We start from the raw sequence: 18329 nt of genomic DNA, 5'->3' as shown, positions 1-18329 counted from the left end.
GCAAGCTATTACATTTACCAAGCGAACTTCAGAAAGTTTGTACACCAACCCATACGTACATCCGCCGAGAAAATGAAAGAGAACGTCTGTGTCGCGGCCATGGGGTCTATATATAGGGGCGGACCCCAGCCTTGACACAGGTGTACACCGGAGTAAATGTGTAAATCCTCACTTCGGATGTATCCCTCCGCCGCGGAGTGATACCAATATATTGTAGTGATCCAATATAGTGAAACATAACAACACGTCACATATTGCGTTTATAATTTTGTTCAGTGTGAAAAACGCATTCTATGAAATACTATTGGGCGTGCGTGCGTGCAGGTACCGCGCGGGCAGGTTAAACGCGATGGCGGTGCAGGTGCATCAAGAAAGCACGGATACGGTCCGCGGTCTATATTTGAATAGTGTCACTGCACTGTAGCCAGTGGTCATTGTATTTGATTAGTGAATTTATACGGTAACTTCCCTATCTCTCAGCCCACCAGAGCTTCCGTATTAACTGAGTTTCTCAGTCTACCCTGGCTGGATTTTTGACTTTGTAAAGCTATGCGGTCAATTCCGGAGGAGTTAACGACGCTTATTTCAGGTATTTATATGATATATTATTAATCGACGTGTTAGTGTAATGGATTTCTATCCTATCGTTGTCAAACGTAAAGTTTTCCAGAAACATTTTATAACTGTTTTGAAAAAGAGGAAGTAAGTGTCTGTCTCACTGCAATATGGATGGTAGAGTTCTTCCCACCATTGAGACGATTGCCACAAACAAACAGGTGCACCATTGAGTTGTAACTAATATGATTCCTTTATTAGTTGGCAGTATTGAAATGAGTAGGCAGGCAACCTATTGTACGCACGTTTGCATCCGAAGTGTTTGGTTATCGCTCCAAAGCAATTATACCAAAACAAAAAAGGACACTATTTTCATGTGTAAAAGTTGGATAAAAATTTACTTTTTTTGTCATGTGTAAAAGTTAGAAATGTATCCTAAAAACGGGGATTTAAAAAAAAAATATTTAGAGTATAGTTGAGAACTCTATTAAATATTTGGGAATGGGCTGCATGATTCTGGTTGATTATTGTGATCACATGACCTGAAACTTTGATGCCTTCACATTTCTTTCCCTTTTAAGATCTTGAAGATTTCCTCTTCGATGGTCTGAAAGGAGAGAATTTGAGTAAGAAGGCAAAGGAGAAAAGAGAAGCCTTCATAAAGCGGATCAAAGAGGTCAAATCTGGGTATGTTTAGACTGCAGCAGGACCTATCATAAATACTTTGTGCTTTTGCAACAGCTCCTTAGTTAAATAATATAACTCTGTCTATAGCTGTTTTGCAGTTGTACAATGTGTACAACTATGTGTACTACATAATTTCCTTCTTCCTTCTTGTGTCTTACAGATACCCTCAAGAGTTCAACGAGAATCGTATGTTTTTACTCAGTGTGCTTGATGTTGATGTGTTAAAAAAAGGCACCTTACTCCGGGTGGGTATAATTTGTGGAACGTTCCAACAGAAATATGTTCCAAAAACTTTGTAAGTACAAGGTTGCCAACAAACAATGGATACAAAGTAACATGATCAATTCACCGAGCTAACTAGCTGCCGAATAGGCATCAACTCACCACGTAGCTAACTAGCTGCCGAATAGGCATCAACTCACCACGTAGCCAACTAGCTGCCGAATAGGCATCAACTCACCACGTAGCCAACTAGCTGCCGAATAGGCATCAACTCACCACGTAGCTAACTAGCAGCCGAATAGGCATCAACTCACCACGTAGCCAACTAGCTGCCGAATAGGCATCAACTCACCACGTAGCCAACTAGCTGCCGAATAGGCATCAACTCACCACGTAGCCAACTAGCTGCCGAATAGGCATCAACTCACCACGTAGCCAACTAGCAGCCGAATAGGCATCAACTCACCACGTAGCCAACTAGCTGCCGAATAGGCATCAACTCACCACGTAGCTAACTAGCTGCCGAATAGGCATCAACTCACCACGTAGCCAACTAGCAGCCGAATAGGCATCAACTCACCACGTAGCTAACTAGCTGCCGAATAGGCATCAACTCACCACGTAGCCAACTAGCTGCCGAATAGGCATCAACTCACCACGTAGCCAACTAGCAGCCGAATAGGCATCAACTCACCACGTAGCCAACTAGCTGCCGAATAGGCATCAACTCACCACGTAGCTAACTAGCTGCCGAATAGGCATCAACTCACCACGTAGCCAACTAGCTGCCGAATAGGCATCAACTCACCACGTAGCCAACTAGCTGCCGAATAGGCATCAACTCACCACGTAGCTAACTAGCTGCCGAATAGGCATCAACTCACCACGTAGCCAACTAGCTGCCGAATAGGCATCAACTCACCACGTAGCTAACTAGCTGCCGAATAGGCATCAACTCACCACGTAGCCAACTAGCTGCCGAATAGGCATCAACTCACCACGTAGCTTATTCTTAATGTTTGTCCATAGGCTACCAGAGTGAGGACAGACAGTTTTCGGGAATAAACGTGGTGAAATAGCCCATTCCCTACCCGGTATCTTATTCTGCCTCTATACAACTTTGTATGTGTTGTTTTTTTGGCCACTTTGATATTTATGAAGGTTTTGGAGCGGATTCCAGTTGGAATGTTCCACAGATTATACCCCCCCTCCCCCTATGGGCCCTGGTCAAATGTAGTGCTCTATATTTTAATTGTATTTATGTAACCATTATTTAACTAGGCAAGTAAGTTAAGAAGAAATTCTTATTTACAATGACGGCCTACCAGAAGGCAAAAGGCCTCCTGCAGGGACGGGGGCTGGGATTAAAAATGTCAAATAAATAAGATATACATACATCACGACGAGAGACAACACAACACGACATAAAGAGAGACCTAAGACAACAACATGGCAAGGCAGCAATTACTTGACAACACAGCATGGTAACAACACAACATAACAACAATATGGTAGCAACACAGCATGGTAGCAACATAACAACAACATGGTAGCAACACAACATGGTAGCAACACAACAACAACAACAACATGGTAGCAACATGACAACAACATGGTAGCAACACAGCATGGTAGCAACACAACATGGTAGCAGCACAAAACATGTTACAAATATTAGCATTAAGGGCAAGAAGGTAGAGACAATAATACATCACACAAAGCAGCCACAACTGTCAGTAATAGTGTCCATGATTGAGTCTTTGAATAAAGAGATTGAGATAAAAGTGAGTGTTTGTAGAGAATAGATGTCCATTTGGGACGTGCATGGGTCTTACTCTAATACATCAACTACTACCGTTTTGAACCAGGAGATGCAGAGGACTCGGAAGAGGATGAAGTGGAGGACAGCAACAATGATGGAGGGTCACTGCATTCAGAACGCACAGATAAGGAGGATGAGACCTGTGAAGGTACGTCACAAACACTTGGGTTTATACCAGGGTCAGCACAAGGGCTTTAGACCATGGTCAGCACAAGGGCTTTAGACCATGGTCAGCACAAGGGCGTAGACCAGGGTCAGCACGAGGGCGTAGACCAGGGTCAGCACGAGGGCGTAGACCAGGGTCAGCACGAGGGCTTTAGACCAGGGTCAGCACGAGGGCTTTAGACCAGGGTCAGCACGAGGGCTTTAGACCAGGGTCAGCACGAGGGCTTTAGACCAGGGTCAGCACGAGGGCTTTAGACCAGGGTCAGCACGAGGGCTTTAGACCAGGGTCAGCACGAGGGCTTTAGACCAGGGTCAGCACGAGGGCTTTAGACCAGGGTCAGCACGAGGGCTTTAGACCAGGGTCAGCACGAGGGCTTTAGACCAGGGTCAGCACGAGGGCTTTAGACCAGGGTCAGCACGAGGGCTTTAGACCAGGGTCAGCACGAGGGCTTTAGACCAGGGTCAGCACGAGGGCTTTAGACCATGGTCAGCACCAGGGCTTTAGACCATGGTCAGCACGAGGGCTTTAGACCATGGTCAGCACAAGGGCGTAGACCAGGGTGGTCCTTCTGTAGCTCAGTTGGTAGAGCATGGCGCTTGTAACGCCAGGGTAGTGGGTTCGAGGGACCACCCATACGGAATGTATGCACACATGACTGTAAGTCGCTTTGGATAAAAGCGTCTGATAAATGGCATATATTATTATTATTATATTACGAGGGCGTAGACCAGGGTCAGCACGAGGGCTTTAGACCAGGGTCAGCACGAGGGCTTTAGACCAGGGTCAGCACGAGGGCGTAGACCAGAGTTGGATTAAAATAATTAAAATTGGAATTCATGCTTCTCTGTAAGAAAACAATTGGAATGAGCTAGAATTTCAGTTTATATCCAGAATTGAAATGGAATGGACCCAGACTCTGATACAATCTACAAACGTACATACATACATACTGTACCAGTCAAAAGTTTGAACACAGCTACTCATTCAAGGGTTTTTCTTTATTTTTTACTATTTTCTACATTACAAAATAATAGTGAAGACATGAAAACTATGAAATAACACACATAGAATCATGTACTGACCAAAAAAAGTGTTAAACAAATCAAAATATATTTGAGATTCTTCAAAGTAGCCACCCTTTGCCTTGATTACAGCTTTGCACACCCTTGGCATTATCTCAACCAGCTTCACCTGGAATGCTTTTCCAACAAACTTGGTGGAGTTCACACACATGCTGAGCACTTGTTGAAATGCATTCCAGGTGACTAGACATTTCTGTGCTTCCAACTTTGTAGCAACAGTTGGGGGAGACCCTTTCCTGTTTCAGCATGACAATGCCCCCATGCACAAAGTGAGGTCCATACAGAAATGGTTTGTCGAGATCTGTGTGGAAGAACTTGGCTGGCCTGCACAGAGCCCTGACCTCAAACCCATCGAACACCTTTGGGATTAATTGGAACACCGACTGCGAGCCAGGCCTAATTCTTCAACATCAGTGTCCGACCTCACTAATGTTCTTGTGGCTGAATGGAAGCAAGTCCCTGCAGCAATGTTCCAACATCTAGTGGTAAGCCTTCCCAGAAGAGTGGAGGCTGGTATAGCAGTCAAAGTGGGGCCAACTCCATATTAATGCCATGTTTTTGGAAAGAGATGTTTGATGAGCAGGTGTCTACATACTTTTGTCCATGTAGTGTTTGTGGTTATCTCTCTCTCTCTCCCAAGTCTGTGTGTGAGCGAGAGAGAAAGCTGAAGTGAAGGAAATTGTGAGACCATTGACATTCCAGTTGTAACTTGGCAACTGACTTTGGAAGCAATTTGAAGGGCACAGCTGTGGGTTGGCCCCTCATGACAGAGAGAAGCATAGTTTATTACTCACATCCTGGAACCTCGCAGAGTGGCAGTCGAGAGGTTTACAGTTACTACTTTACATTTCTACTACAGTCCAAGAAAAGGCATGCAGTAGTATACAGTAGTCTACAGTATACAGTAGTCTTTCTCCCATAACAGTAACCTACACAGCGTTTTGTGTATTTGCTTTTGGTTAATAGAGTATCAAGATAAACGTTGTGAAAGGCTAAGGGGTCTGGGTTTTATTGGCCTTTAAACAGCTGCCAGTTTTATGGCCCCTCTTTCACTCGGAGCAACTTTGACACAGAGAGTTGAACATTTGCATTGAAGTTGCACTAGTTGGCTGCAAAATATTGTTCTCTTCTGCACTAAAAGATGCTTAACTTCTATATCGACCCAACTGATGACAAACCAAATAAGCAAAGATGTGTGTTACCCTCTTTTTGGACATTGTACGGGTGCATTTTCACTGAGATTCATTGGAGTCGGGGACTGTGTAGTAGGTCTTCTTGGTTTTCGGGAGCAAGAAAAGACAAAGCAAAACTGTACTATTTCCTGTTTTTCCAAAGTAACAGTTGTCCAATCAGCTTAGCCATAGTCATTGATCTAAATGATGAACGTAAAGAAGGTTGCTATAGAAGGCTGATAGACTTGCATCGTTGTCTCTCTGCCTATAGGTGCTCAGCAGTCTCTAGCCGTGGCAGCTCAGGACCTCCAGTCTGTCTTCAAGGCCGGGCACCTGGAGAAACGCAGGAAGGGTGGGGTTCTTCCATTGACATGCATATATTAAAATATATACACATATATTGTTTATATACGACATTGGTGTCTTTACTAACATACACAACACACACTCTGGGACTTTTGGGGAAACAACACTGTTTATATATGACATTGGTGTCTTTACTAACATACACGACACACACTCTGGGACTTTTGGGGAAACAACACTGTTTATATATGACATTGGTGTCTTTACTAACATACACAACACACACTCTGGGACTTTTGGGGAAACAACACTGTTTATATATGACATTGGTGTCTTTACTAACATACACAACACACACTCTGGGACTTTTGGGGAAACAACACTGTTTATATATGACATTGGTGTCTTTACTAACATACACGACACACACTCTGGGACTTTTGGGGAAACAACACTGTTTATATATGACATTGGTGTCTTTACTAACATACACGACACACACTCTGGGACTTTTGGGGAAACAACACTGTTTATATATGACATTGGTGTCTTTACTAACATACACGACACACACTCTGGGACTTTTGGGGAAACAACACTGTTTATATATGACATTGGTGTCTTTACTAACATACACAACACACACTCTGGGACTTTTGGGGAAACAACACTGTTTATATACGACATTGGTGTCTTTACTAACATACACGATACACACTCTGGGACTTTTGGGGAAACAACACTGTTTATATACGACATTGGTGTCTTTACTAACATACACAATACACACTCTGGGACTTTTGGGGAAACAACACTGTTTATGAGTCTCCAGATTCTGGATTGTATGACTATGTTGATGGTGAAGTTCCCATTGTCTTCCACAGATCACAGCTTCTTTGGCACAGAGTGGCAGAAGAGATGGTGCGCTTTGAGCAACCAGACATTCTACTACTACGGCAGTGAGAAAGGTATTCAACCAGACATTCTACTACTATGGTAGTGAGAAAGGTATTCAACCAGACATTCTACTACTACGGCAGTGAGAAAGGTATTCAACCAGACATTCTACTACTACGGCAGTGAGAAAGGTATTCAACCAGACATTCTACTACTACGGTAGTGAGAAAGGTATTCAACCAGACATTCTACTACTACGGTAGTGAGAAAGGTATTCAACCAGACATTCTACTACTACGGTAGTGAGAAAGGTATTCAACCAGACGTTCTACTACTACGGTAGTGAGAAAGGTATTCAACCAGACATTCTACTACTACAGCAGTGAGAAAGGTACTCAACCAGACATTCTACTACTACGGTAGTGAGAAAGGTACTCAACCAGACATTCTACTACTACGGTAGTGAGAAAGGTATTCAACCAGACATTCTACTACTACGGTAGTGAGAAAGGTATTCAACCAGACATTCTACTACTACGGTAGTGAGAAAGGTATTCAACCAGACATTCTACTACTACGGTAGTGAGAAAGGTATTCAACCAGACGTTCTACTACTATGGTAGTGAGAAAGGTATTCAACCAGACATTCTACTACTACGGCAGTGAGAAAGGTATTCAACCAGACATTCTACTACTACGGTAGTGAGAAAGGTATTCAACCAGACATTCTACTACTACGGTAGTGAGAAAGGTATTCAACCAGACATTCTACTACTACGGTAGTGAGAAAGGTATTCAACCAGACATTCTACTACTACGGTAGTGAGAAAGGTACTCAACCAGACATTCTACTACTACGGTAGTGAGAAATGTACTCAACCAGACATTCTACTACTACGGTAGTGAGAAAGGTACTCAACATTCATGACTTCCCAGACCACTGTAGTTTGAGGTGTTTGGGAATGTATATTTGATCTTTTCATAGTTTTAAATTTTTATTGAATATATATAATTTCTAGCTAAGCAGTGATGTTACTGTAGTAATCATGACTTGTTGTTGTAGTTGTTTCTCTCTCTCTCTCCTCTGACAGACAAGCAGCAGAAGGGCGAGTTTGCAATTGATGGCTACAGTGTCAAGATGAATAACACCCTGCGAAAAGATTCCAAGAAAGATTGCTGCTTTGAAATTTCTTCCTCTGACAAGCGAGTATATCAGGTGAGAGAGCTCGTCTCTTGATGACACTTAGGGGCATACCATACGCTAATCATTGCAGTCTGTCCATGTAACATTTCTGAAACCACTATAGGACGGTTTCCCGGACACCGATTCACCCGAGTCCTGGAGACCTGGAGAATATATAGAATCTCATTGAAATAGATTTTTAGTCCAAGACTAAGATGTATCTGTCTGGTATACCGTCCCTTTAAACCTGGATCATAGTCCAAAACGTGGACACGTCCACACAGCAGTGTTCTACAATATTGGACCTTTGGCTTTCATACTTGTTGAGTTCTCTGCTCAGCTCAAGCAATTTCTCCAACTGTCAACACATTGAAATGAACAGGAGTCACGTTGGTTGGGGATTGTGGAGAGGTGTTCAGGCAGTACGTTCCCCTGTTCCCCTGCAGATGGTCTCAGAGCCACGGAGCTTTGTCCCAATGGGACGCCGGACTACCTCGTGTCTGTGAACTATGATTTACATCTTAAAGGGAAAATCCATTCAAACTATATTTTACATTTTTGTATTAGTCCTCTGTTGATACAGTCCCAAAATGTTTTGCATGTCAGCAGTGATTTTTTCAAAAGATTGGACTTTCAAGAAGCAAAGTGCCACTGACCACAACATAATGATGATGCAAAACACACACATTTAGAGTTTTGGTAAAGTATTTCTCACATACATATGCAGGTTTCTTAGCTAGTTTTTTCCTTCCTTGAGGAAAGTTTAGCTAATGTATAAATACAGGGCTATTTGTTTATGTTAATTAATTTAGGGGCAACTACTTACTGTCGTTTTCTTCTCTCTCTCTGTCTCTCTCTCTCTCTGTCTCTGTCTCTCTCTGTCTCTGTCTCTGTCTCTCTCTCTGTCTCTCTGTCTCTCACTCTGTCTCTCTCTCTCCGTCTCTCTCTCTCCTGCTCTCTCAGTTCTGTGCGTCATCTCAGAAAGAGGCAGAGGAATGGGTGGAGCAGATAGATTTTGTGTTGAGAGGTTTGTAATACTCACCATCAGACCTCATATTTTATCCAATGCACTTTTCATGTCAAGTATTTTATGAATATTTTAATAGTAACAAGTATAGACTAATTCCCTTATTTAATCCGAGGCTGTGTGTGTGTGGGTGGCTGTGTGTGTTTGCAGACATGTCAGGGGTCATTCCATTGGACGAGGAGGATCAAGAGACATACGATGACATTGGCGCTGTCGAGGCGGCGCCTATTGACGATGACATCTACGAAGAACTCCCAGGTCTGCCATTTCTCTCTCTCTCACACACACACACACACACACACACACACACACACACACACACACACACACACACACACTGTGTACTCTGTCAGAGAATGTAACCAAGAATCCTGTTCCTCTAGAGGACTGTTTGAATGGATGCTTCCTGATTGACACATCCTCTATGCTCTGGCTCTGTCATGTTATTACTACTATCCGTATTATGGGATAGATGGGGAGGAGACCCAAATGGTACCCTTTTCCCTTTCTAGTGCACTACTCTTGACCAGAGGCCAATGGACCTGAATGAAAAAGTAGTGATTCATAAAGGGAATAGCAGGCCATTTGGGACTCAGGCAGGGTGGTGCAATGTTGACGGTACATTTCTCCTCTCTGCTCGCTCTCGTTAACATAAACACATAGCTGTGAATTAATTGAGGTGTACATACTAACTACTGTTTACTTCTCTCTATCACTCACTCACACACACACACACCGTTCAAAAGTGTGGGGTCACTTAGAATTGTCCTGTTTTTGAAAGAAAATGTAAAAATATTGTCCATTAAAATAACATCAAATTGACCAGCAATACAGTGTAGACATTAATGTTGTAAATTACTATTGTACCCGAAACAAATTATAAAAAAAAAAAAATCTAAAAAGAGAATATGGTACAGAGGCCCATTATCAGCAACCATCACTCCTGTGTTCCAATGGCATTGCCACCAGTCTCAATGTCAACAGTGAAGAGGCGACTCTGGGATGCTGGGCTTCTAGGATGCTGGCCTTCTAGAAGGCCAGCATCCCGGAGGAGTTCCTCTGTCCAGTGTCTGTGTTCTTTTGCCCACCTTAATCTGTTCTTTCTATTGGCCAGTCTGAGATATGGATTTTCTTTGCAACTCTGCCTAGAAGCCCAGCATCCCAGAGTCGCCTCTTCACTGTTGACGTTGAGACCGGTGTTTTGTGGGTACTATTTAATGAAGCTGCCAGTTGAGGACTTGTGAGGTGTCTGTTTCTCAAACGAGGCACTCTTAATGTATTTGTCCTCTTGCTCTGTTGTGCACCGGGTCTCCCACTCCTCTTTCTGTTCTGGTTAGGGCCAGTTTGTGCTGCTCTGTGAAAGGAGTAGTACACAGTGTTGTACGAGATCTTCAGTTTCCTGGAAATTTCTCGCATGGAATAGCCTTCATTTTCAGAACAAGAATAGACTGATGAGTTTCAGAAGAAAGTTTTTTGTTTCTGGCCATTTTGTGCCTGTAATCGAACCCACAAATGCTGATGCTCCAGATACTCAACTAGTCTAAAGAAGGCCAGTTTTATTGCTTCTTTAATCAGGACAACTGTTTTCAGCTGTGCTAACATAATTGCAAAAGGGTTTTCTAATGATCAATTAGCCTTTTTAAAATGATAAACTTGGATTAGCTAACACAATGTGCCATTGGAACACGAGTGATGGTTGCTGATAATGGGCCTCTGTACGCCTATGTAGATATTCCATAAAAAATCTGCCGTTTCCAGCTACAATAGTCATTTACAACATTAACAAGGTCTACCCTGTATTTCTGATCAATATGATGTTATTTTAATGGGAAAAAAACAAGGACATTTCTAAGTGATGCCAAACTTTGTGTGTGTGTGTGTGTGTGTGTACATACACACTCTGTCAAAAGTAGTGCACTATAAAGGGAATTGGGTGTCATTTGGGACACAGCCTTGTTCTTGCAGCTTGTGTAACTTCTATGTTACAAGCATGTTAAACAACAGGTGTGGCTGACTAGCTGGGACTTTACATCCCTCACGTTATCCAGACCCACATCTGACCCTCTCTCTGTCCTGGGGCCATTTACATCCCTCACGTTATCCAGACCCACATCTGACCCTCTCTCTGTCCTGGGGCCATTTACATCCCTCACGTTATCCAGACCCACATCTGACCCTCTCTCTGTCTGGGGCCATTTACATCCCTCACGTTATCCAGACCCACATCTGACCCTCTCTCTGTCCTGGGGCCATTTACATCCCTCCACGTTATCCCAGACCCACATCTGACCCTCTCTCTGTCTGGGGCCATTTACATCCTCGTTATCCAGACCCACATCTGACCCTCTCTCCTTCTGGGCCTTCCAGTCTGGGGCCATTTAAATCCCTCACGTTATCCAGACTGACATCTGACCCTCTCTCTGTCTCATTTACATCCCTCACGTTATCCAGACCCACATCTGACCCTCTGTCCTGGGGCCATTTACATCCCTCACGTTATCCAGACCCACATCTGACCCTCTCTCTGTCTGGGGCCATTTACATCCCTCACGTTATCCAGACCCACATCTGACCCTCTCTCTGTCCTGGGGCCATTTACATCCCTCACGTTATCCAGACCCACATCTGACCCTCTCTCTGTCTGGGGCCATTTTACATCCCTCACGTTATCCAGACCCACATCTGACCCTCTCTCTGTCAGAGGGGCCATTTACATCCCTCACGATGTATTCCAGACCCATCTCTCTCTTTATCCCTCCCAGGAGGATCATGTTATCCAGACCCACATCTGACCCTCTCTCTGTCTGGGGCCATTTACATCCCTCACGTTATCCAGACCCACATCTGACCCTCTCTCTGTCTGGGGCCATTTACATCCCTCACGTTATCCAGACCCACATCTGACCCTCTCTCTGTCTGGGGCCATTTACATCCCTCACGTTATCCAGACCCACATCTGACCCTCTCTCTGTCCTGGGGCCATTTTACATCCCTCACGTTATCCAGACCCACATCTGACCCTCTGTCTGGGGCCATTTACATCCCTCACGTTATCCAGACCCACATCTGACCCTCTCTCTGTCCTGGGGCCATTTACATCCCTCACCCTGTCCTATTTACCAGTTTAACACCCACATCTGACCCTCTCTCTGTCCTGGGGCCATTTACATCCCTCACGTTATCCAGACCCACATCTGACCCTCTCTCTGTCTGGGGCCATTTACATCCCTCACGTTGTTCAGACCAACATCTGACCCTCTCTCTGTCTGGGGCCATTTACAGTCTCAGAGTAGAAGTGCTGATCTGGGATCAAGTCCCCCATGTTCATGTGATGTCATTCATTAGGATTTATCTCTCTCTTTATCTTTCCCAACAGAGGAGGACATGTCCTCTCCTCCCTTGCCCACACCTCCAAAGCCCAAGGTGGAACCACCCACGCCACACAGCAAACCCACCCCACCCACTACAGCTGCAGGTAAGTGGAGAGAGACCTGCCTGCACCCGCCTCTCATCCTTTAACCTCACCAAACACAGACTTCAAGTGGTTCAGATCTTTGCAGATGCCAGTTTAGAGAAGGCCTTCTGAGACACTGTGAAAGAGTCGTGATGACATGGACAGGAAGTGAAAAAGCAACTCTGAGGCATTTCACACTGTTCTTGAAATAAACACATTTCAGTTAGATCTACTAGTTCCGCATTTAACCACATGCCTTTGCATAACGTCAGTACAAACAAACTGGAAGCTACGTTTAACCACTCACACAGAAATGTTCTGAGTGTTGTGTTACCATGTATACAAGCTATAGAGGCTCAATCCCTGTACATTTCATAGGGAAAACAGTTTAGTTTATTCATTAGATCATATAAAAAAACAAGCCCACATAAATCTTGAAAATCCATACATGCACATTAGTAAAATCCTGGAGGAGAACACCGAGTCTGGGACTTATTTCCATTGTGGTCCTCCTGAGATAAGATGGCTGGGCAACATAACAGGTTGAACACCATATGGCAGGAAGATAAAACACAGAAGAAGAACATCTATGTTATCATTGCAGTTGCATCATAATGTACCGTCAAATGTAATTTTCCAGCTGCCCAGAGGGACCTGGTCTTTATGAGCGGAGGCAACACATTCTGCTCTGAGGCTCCAGTATACCACAGAGTCTCTTTCCCAGCATTACGCCTGAACCTTTATAAGCACACATCAGCAACACCTGATCTGGTCCTGTGATTGTGTGCATCTCTAACATGGGGAAAGTTATCAGTCAGATATCTGGGCACAGAACATAGAGGAGGAGAGGAGATGACTAGTCTATTGTTCTGTCAGAGGAAGACCTCTTGTTAGCTCTCTACCACATCAGGAGGGAGAGAGTGACTAGTCTATTGTTCTGTCAGAGGAAGACCTCTTGTTAGCTCTCTACCACATCAGAGAGGGCGACAGGAGGGAGAGTTGACTAGTCTATTGTTCTGTCAGAGGAAGACCTCTTGTTAGCTCTCTACCACATCAGAGAGCGACAGGGAGGGAGAGTTGACTAGTCTATTGTTCTGTCAGAGGAAGACCTCTTGTTAGCTCTCTACCACATCAGAGAGGGCGACAGGGAGGGAGAGTTGACTAGTCTATTGTTCTGTCAGAGGAAGACCTCTTGTTAGCTCTCTACCACATCAGAGAGGGCGACAGGGAGGGAGAGTGACTAGTCTATTGTTCTGTCAGAGGAAGACCTCTTGTTAGCTCTCTACCACATCAGAGGGGCGACAGGGAGGGAGAGTTGACTAGTCTATTGTTCTGTCAGAGGAAGACCTCTTGTTAGCTCTCTACCACATCAGAGGGCGACAGGGAGGGAGAGATGACTAGTCTATTGTTCTGTCAGAGGAGCTCTCTACCACCTCAGGAGAGGGAGGGAGAGATTGACTAGTCTATTGTTCTGTCAGAGGAAGACCTCTTGTTAGCTCTCTACCACATCAGAGAGGGCGACAGGGAGGGAGAGTTGACTAGTCTATTGTTCTGTCAGAGGAAGACCTCTTGTTAGCTCTCTACCACATCAGAGAGGGCGACAGGGAGGGAGAGATGACTAGTCTATTGTTCTGTCAGAGGAAGACCTCTTGTTAGCTCTCTACCACCTGAGTAGGTTACACACCATGACATCACAATAACCACCCATGTACTGTAGAGACTGGGGGACATTTCGATTGATCCATCTCTCCTATAATCTCTCTCTGTCTATCTAGTGAATAAGATCACAGACTACCAGAACTACTATCAGGGGATATGGGACTGTACAGGAGATCAACCAGATGAACTGTCCTTCAGACGGGAGACGCCATCTACATCCTCAGCAAGGTCGGTCTGGGCTGTAGGAACCAACCCTCCTCATCCTCACTCTCACCTCCAGACAGGGATCATCAGCAGTCCTTAGAGGTCTAGGATGATCTCCTTTTCACAGGCTTACGGCTGCTCGATATGGTCCTGCTTCGGGTCCTGCTGGACGCGGGTCCTGTTCGGGACGCGGGTCCTGCTGGGGTCCCTGCTGGTCCTGCTGGACGCGGTCCTGCTGGACGCGAGTCCTGCTGGACGCTGGTCCTGGAGCGGGTCCTGCTCGGCGCGGGTCCTGCTCGTTGTGAAGAGCTATATACACACATGATGCACTTATTCAATCATTTGTATCTTCCACAATGGCTTGACATGTTCCATGACATAGCAAATAGTTTGCAAAAAATCCTAAATTAAGAGTTAAAACATGTTATATTACCTAGTTATCTTCTCCTTATGCCAAGTGTTACTAGATTCTGTGGTATTTCTAAAGGTCTTTATGAATGGCTGCACCAGACCAGACAGACCACCTAAAGTGGTCAGTTATTGCTGGACCCTCTGAGGAGTAGACATTTCATATGGCAGGGGCTGGCCCCTGTAGCCCGTAGCCCGTTGCCCGTAGCCTGTAGCCCGTAGCCTGAACGGCAGGCTGAGGTGGGCCTGGGTCTGGGCCCTCTCTCTGTTTGTGTCCCAAATGTCACCTTACTACCTACATGTGCACTACGTTTGACCAGGACCCATAGGACACTACTGATCCATAGGGCTTTGGTGACAAGCAGTGTACTATGTAGGAATAAGGTGCCTTAAAGGATGCAGCCTCTCTCTCCTCTCTGTGTGATGGGGATTAGTTGTGTCACAATGGAAAGGTTTTTTTAGTGTTGTTGGCTAGGTGTCCCTCTCACCAAGCCAGGCATGGCCTTAATGGGGATGTGTGTTCTCAGGAAACGGCAGGTCCTCCACTCCATTCAGAGCAGGTGAGGACGTGTGGTGGGAACCCAATTTCCGAGGCTTGTCAGCTAGCGAGGTGTAGGAGGGTGTTAGTATGCCAGGTGTGGGGAATTAAAGAGCGATTGTGTGGAGTGGCCTAAAATATGAATCCATTAATGGATTAAACATTGTTACATTGTTGATGTGTAATCAGCCATTAAATCATCTCTCCAATATGTTGTAATTGAAGGCTGCGTAACCCACTACATAGTTTGTACCTCCCATCATCCATTCACTTTCTTAGTGATTTAATGACGGATGTATTTGCGGAGCGTCACTGGCCAAAATAATGAAACTTTGCAGTGTTTCACATCAGTCTCTTATTGTGGTGAATACAATGCAGTAGTCAATGAGGAAGGTCCTCCTGTGTTCAGACTGGAGGGCTGGAAGAAATATATACAGTTTCTACTGAGACTCAATGAAAGCGCTGTTTTTATGATCAAGCCTGCCATCTAGTGGTTGATATAAGAACTGTCAGCTTCAGTTCCTGAAAACGACTGACCGCCTTTCTTTACCAACCGTGCAGTTTATTACTGTGTAATGATTTATTATCTATTCATCCATGTTATCATTCTATGGCCAAAGTGTTTAATCCTACCTGAAAGGGTGAATGATCAGAGATGCTGTGCAATGCCAATGTGCAGAGTAAACAAACATGTCAACAGCCCACATCCGGTTTCTCTTCCTGTATCGAAGAGAAGCAGGAATCACATTGTCCTTTCATTGGGTTATAGTGTGCAGACTGAAAGAGCCTTCAGTTGACCTGGAACCTTGGTGTTGGGGGTTGTGGTCTGCAGGGAGGGAATGACCATAAAACCTGTCTGGACGCTCACACAGACCAGCTGCACCAGGAGGAGGAGGAAGGGCTGCACACACACACACACACTCTCACTATCCAGAGACCAGGAATAGCCTGAGCGAACAGTGCCCCCCCCCCCCAGCTGCCAGACCCCCCAGAGTGTTAGAGGGTGTTGTATCAGGCTATCTAACCTAAAGTAGCCTGCTGCACAATGTGTGTGTGTGTGTGTGTGTGTGTGTGTGTGTGTACTTGTTTGTGTGCTCATATATTTTCACAGTTGGGTCTGTGCTCCCTCTTCCTCATAAGTCCACTTACAAGTGTATTAGTGGCATACAGCCTTATGACACCAGTGGCAGCCATGACTTACCTCTAAACACTGGGCTGGTGTGAGAACACTGACACCACACTGAGGTGTACTGACCCTTCTTACAACAGACACAGGAAGCTCTGTGTGAAGCCTGTATCACCCCCTTCCTCATGGGACCAAATGTCAGTGTATTCCATCATGTCACACATTAACAAGACGATTGTGACATTCATGATAATGGCATAAACACTGATGTGTTTCAGTGTGTACAATTAGATGAGGTGTGGCTTCAGCTCTCTGCATGGCAACAGACACAGGAAGCTCACACACACAGAAGCCAATCACCACTTTGAAATCTTTAAGTACCATCATGTCACAATTAACAAGATTTAGATGCACTATTGTTGTGACATTCACATAATGGCATAAACACTGATGGTTTCAGTGTGTAAATAATTAAATGTAAATGTAAATGGCTTCAGCTCTCTGCATGGCATCGTCTTCCCGCTGGTGTTAGGGTTTCCTCTTATGTGGCTTTATGCTCTGGTCCCGGGTGTTACACATGCTGGCATAGCTCTGGTCCAGGGTGTTACATATGGCTGGCATAGCTCTGGCCCAGGGCGTTACATATGGCTGGCATAGCTTTGGCCCAGGGCGTTACATATGGCTGGCATAGATCTGGTCCAGGCCATTACACTTTGGCCCAGGGTGTGGCATACATGGCTGGCATAGCTCTGGCCCAGGGCGTTACATATGGCTGGCATAGCTTTGGCCCAGGTCGTTACATATGGCTGGTGTAACCTGGGCCAGAGCTACACCCGCCATATGTAACACCCTGGACCAGAGCTACACCTGCCATATGTAACACCCTGGACAGAGCTACACCCGCCATATGTAACACCCTGGACCAGAGCTACACCCGCCATATGTAACACCCTGGACCAGAGCTACACCCGCCATATGTAACACCCTGGACCAGAGCTACACCTGCCATATGTAACACCCTGGACCAGAGCTACACCCGCCATATGTAACACCCTGGACCAGAGCTACACCCGCCATATGTAACACCCTGGACCAGAGCTACACCTGCCATATGTAACACCCTGGACCAGAGCTACACCAACCATATGTAACAACCTGGGCCAGAGCTGTTACATATGGTTGGTGTTTTCTCTCTCTCCCTCTCGCTCTGGTCCAGGGTGTTACATATGGCAGGTGTAGCTCACTATTTCTCTCTCCTCTCGCTCTCTGTTTTCTCTCTCTGTTTTCTCTCGCTCTCTGTTTTCTCTCTCTCCTCTCGCTCTCTGTTTTCTCTCTCCTCTCGCTCTCTGTTTTCTCTACTTCACTCTGTTCTCTCCTCTATCAGGAGTACCAGAACTATGGTTGGTGGATCGGGAGATGAAGGGGTCTGTTGGCATCGTTCCTAAAGAGTACCTCATGGAGTTGTTGCCACGCCATTTAAAGGCCTGAGTAGGTATTAGATCATGCAACTCAGTCATGGGTGAAATAACTGTTGGATTGTTCCAGCAACACTAATGTGTAGTGTTTTTTGTGTTCTGTTTCAGGGCATCTAAATCCAATCATCTTCCATGTGAGATACATGGAAACAGACCATATCTGAAAGGACACTGAACTAAGCAGCAAAGCCAACTGTCTGTAGCAAAATGAAAAATATCAGATGCATGTTGTGTCCATCTTGATCTCGCTAAATGCGCTTTAAACTGGGGTTGTCTCGGCAGATTGAGTTCAGTAAACTGCTTTGGTTTCATTTATTATCGCCGCATTTCACCTTTGTATTGTGAA

The 18329-nt window shown here is 45.0% G+C and overlaps 1 protein-coding gene and 1 long non-coding RNA gene across 3 annotated transcripts; one reads left to right on the top strand and one right to left on the bottom strand.

The window, feature by feature from the left end:
- Positions 1-264: 264 nt before the first annotated feature.
- Positions 265-17967, top strand: LOC118376742 (src kinase-associated phosphoprotein 2-like). 2 transcript variants are annotated; one of them, XM_052502198.1, is made up of 12 exons: positions 266-589; positions 1137-1242; positions 1403-1428; positions 3333-3434; positions 5978-6058; positions 6897-6980; positions 8001-8125; positions 9056-9119; positions 9270-9377; positions 12496-12594; positions 14349-14460; positions 17893-17967. In XM_052502198.1, the coding sequence occupies exons 1-12, from the start codon at positions 550-552 to the stop codon at positions 17951-17953; spliced, it is 1008 nt and encodes a 335-aa protein (XP_052358158.1). In that variant the 5' UTR covers positions 266-549; the 3' UTR covers positions 17954-17967. The 2 variants fall into 2 exon arrangements, with proteins under 2 accessions (XP_052358157.1, XP_052358158.1); XM_052502197.1 differs by lacking the exon at positions 17893-17967 and having other exon boundaries at positions 265-589; positions 14349-14573.
- Positions 13655-14368, bottom strand: LOC127918926 (uncharacterized). The gene is made up of 3 exons (XR_008101376.1): positions 14220-14368; positions 14060-14139; positions 13655-13762 (listed from the first exon to the last, which is right to left on the bottom strand). It is a non-coding gene; the product is annotated as an uncharacterized LOC127918926 (long non-coding RNA).
- Positions 17968-18329: the final 362 nt, after the last annotated feature.

Source organism: Oncorhynchus keta, unplaced genomic scaffold (assembly GCF_023373465.1).
Source record: "Oncorhynchus keta strain PuntledgeMale-10-30-2019 unplaced genomic scaffold, Oket_V2 Un_contig_15275_pilon_pilon, whole genome shotgun sequence".
In the NCBI taxonomy this organism is placed as follows: Eukaryota; Metazoa; Chordata; class Actinopteri; order Salmoniformes; family Salmonidae; genus Oncorhynchus; species Oncorhynchus keta.
Note: the sequence above shows the minus strand (reverse complement) of the source record. Positions and strands in the feature narration are given on the sequence as shown.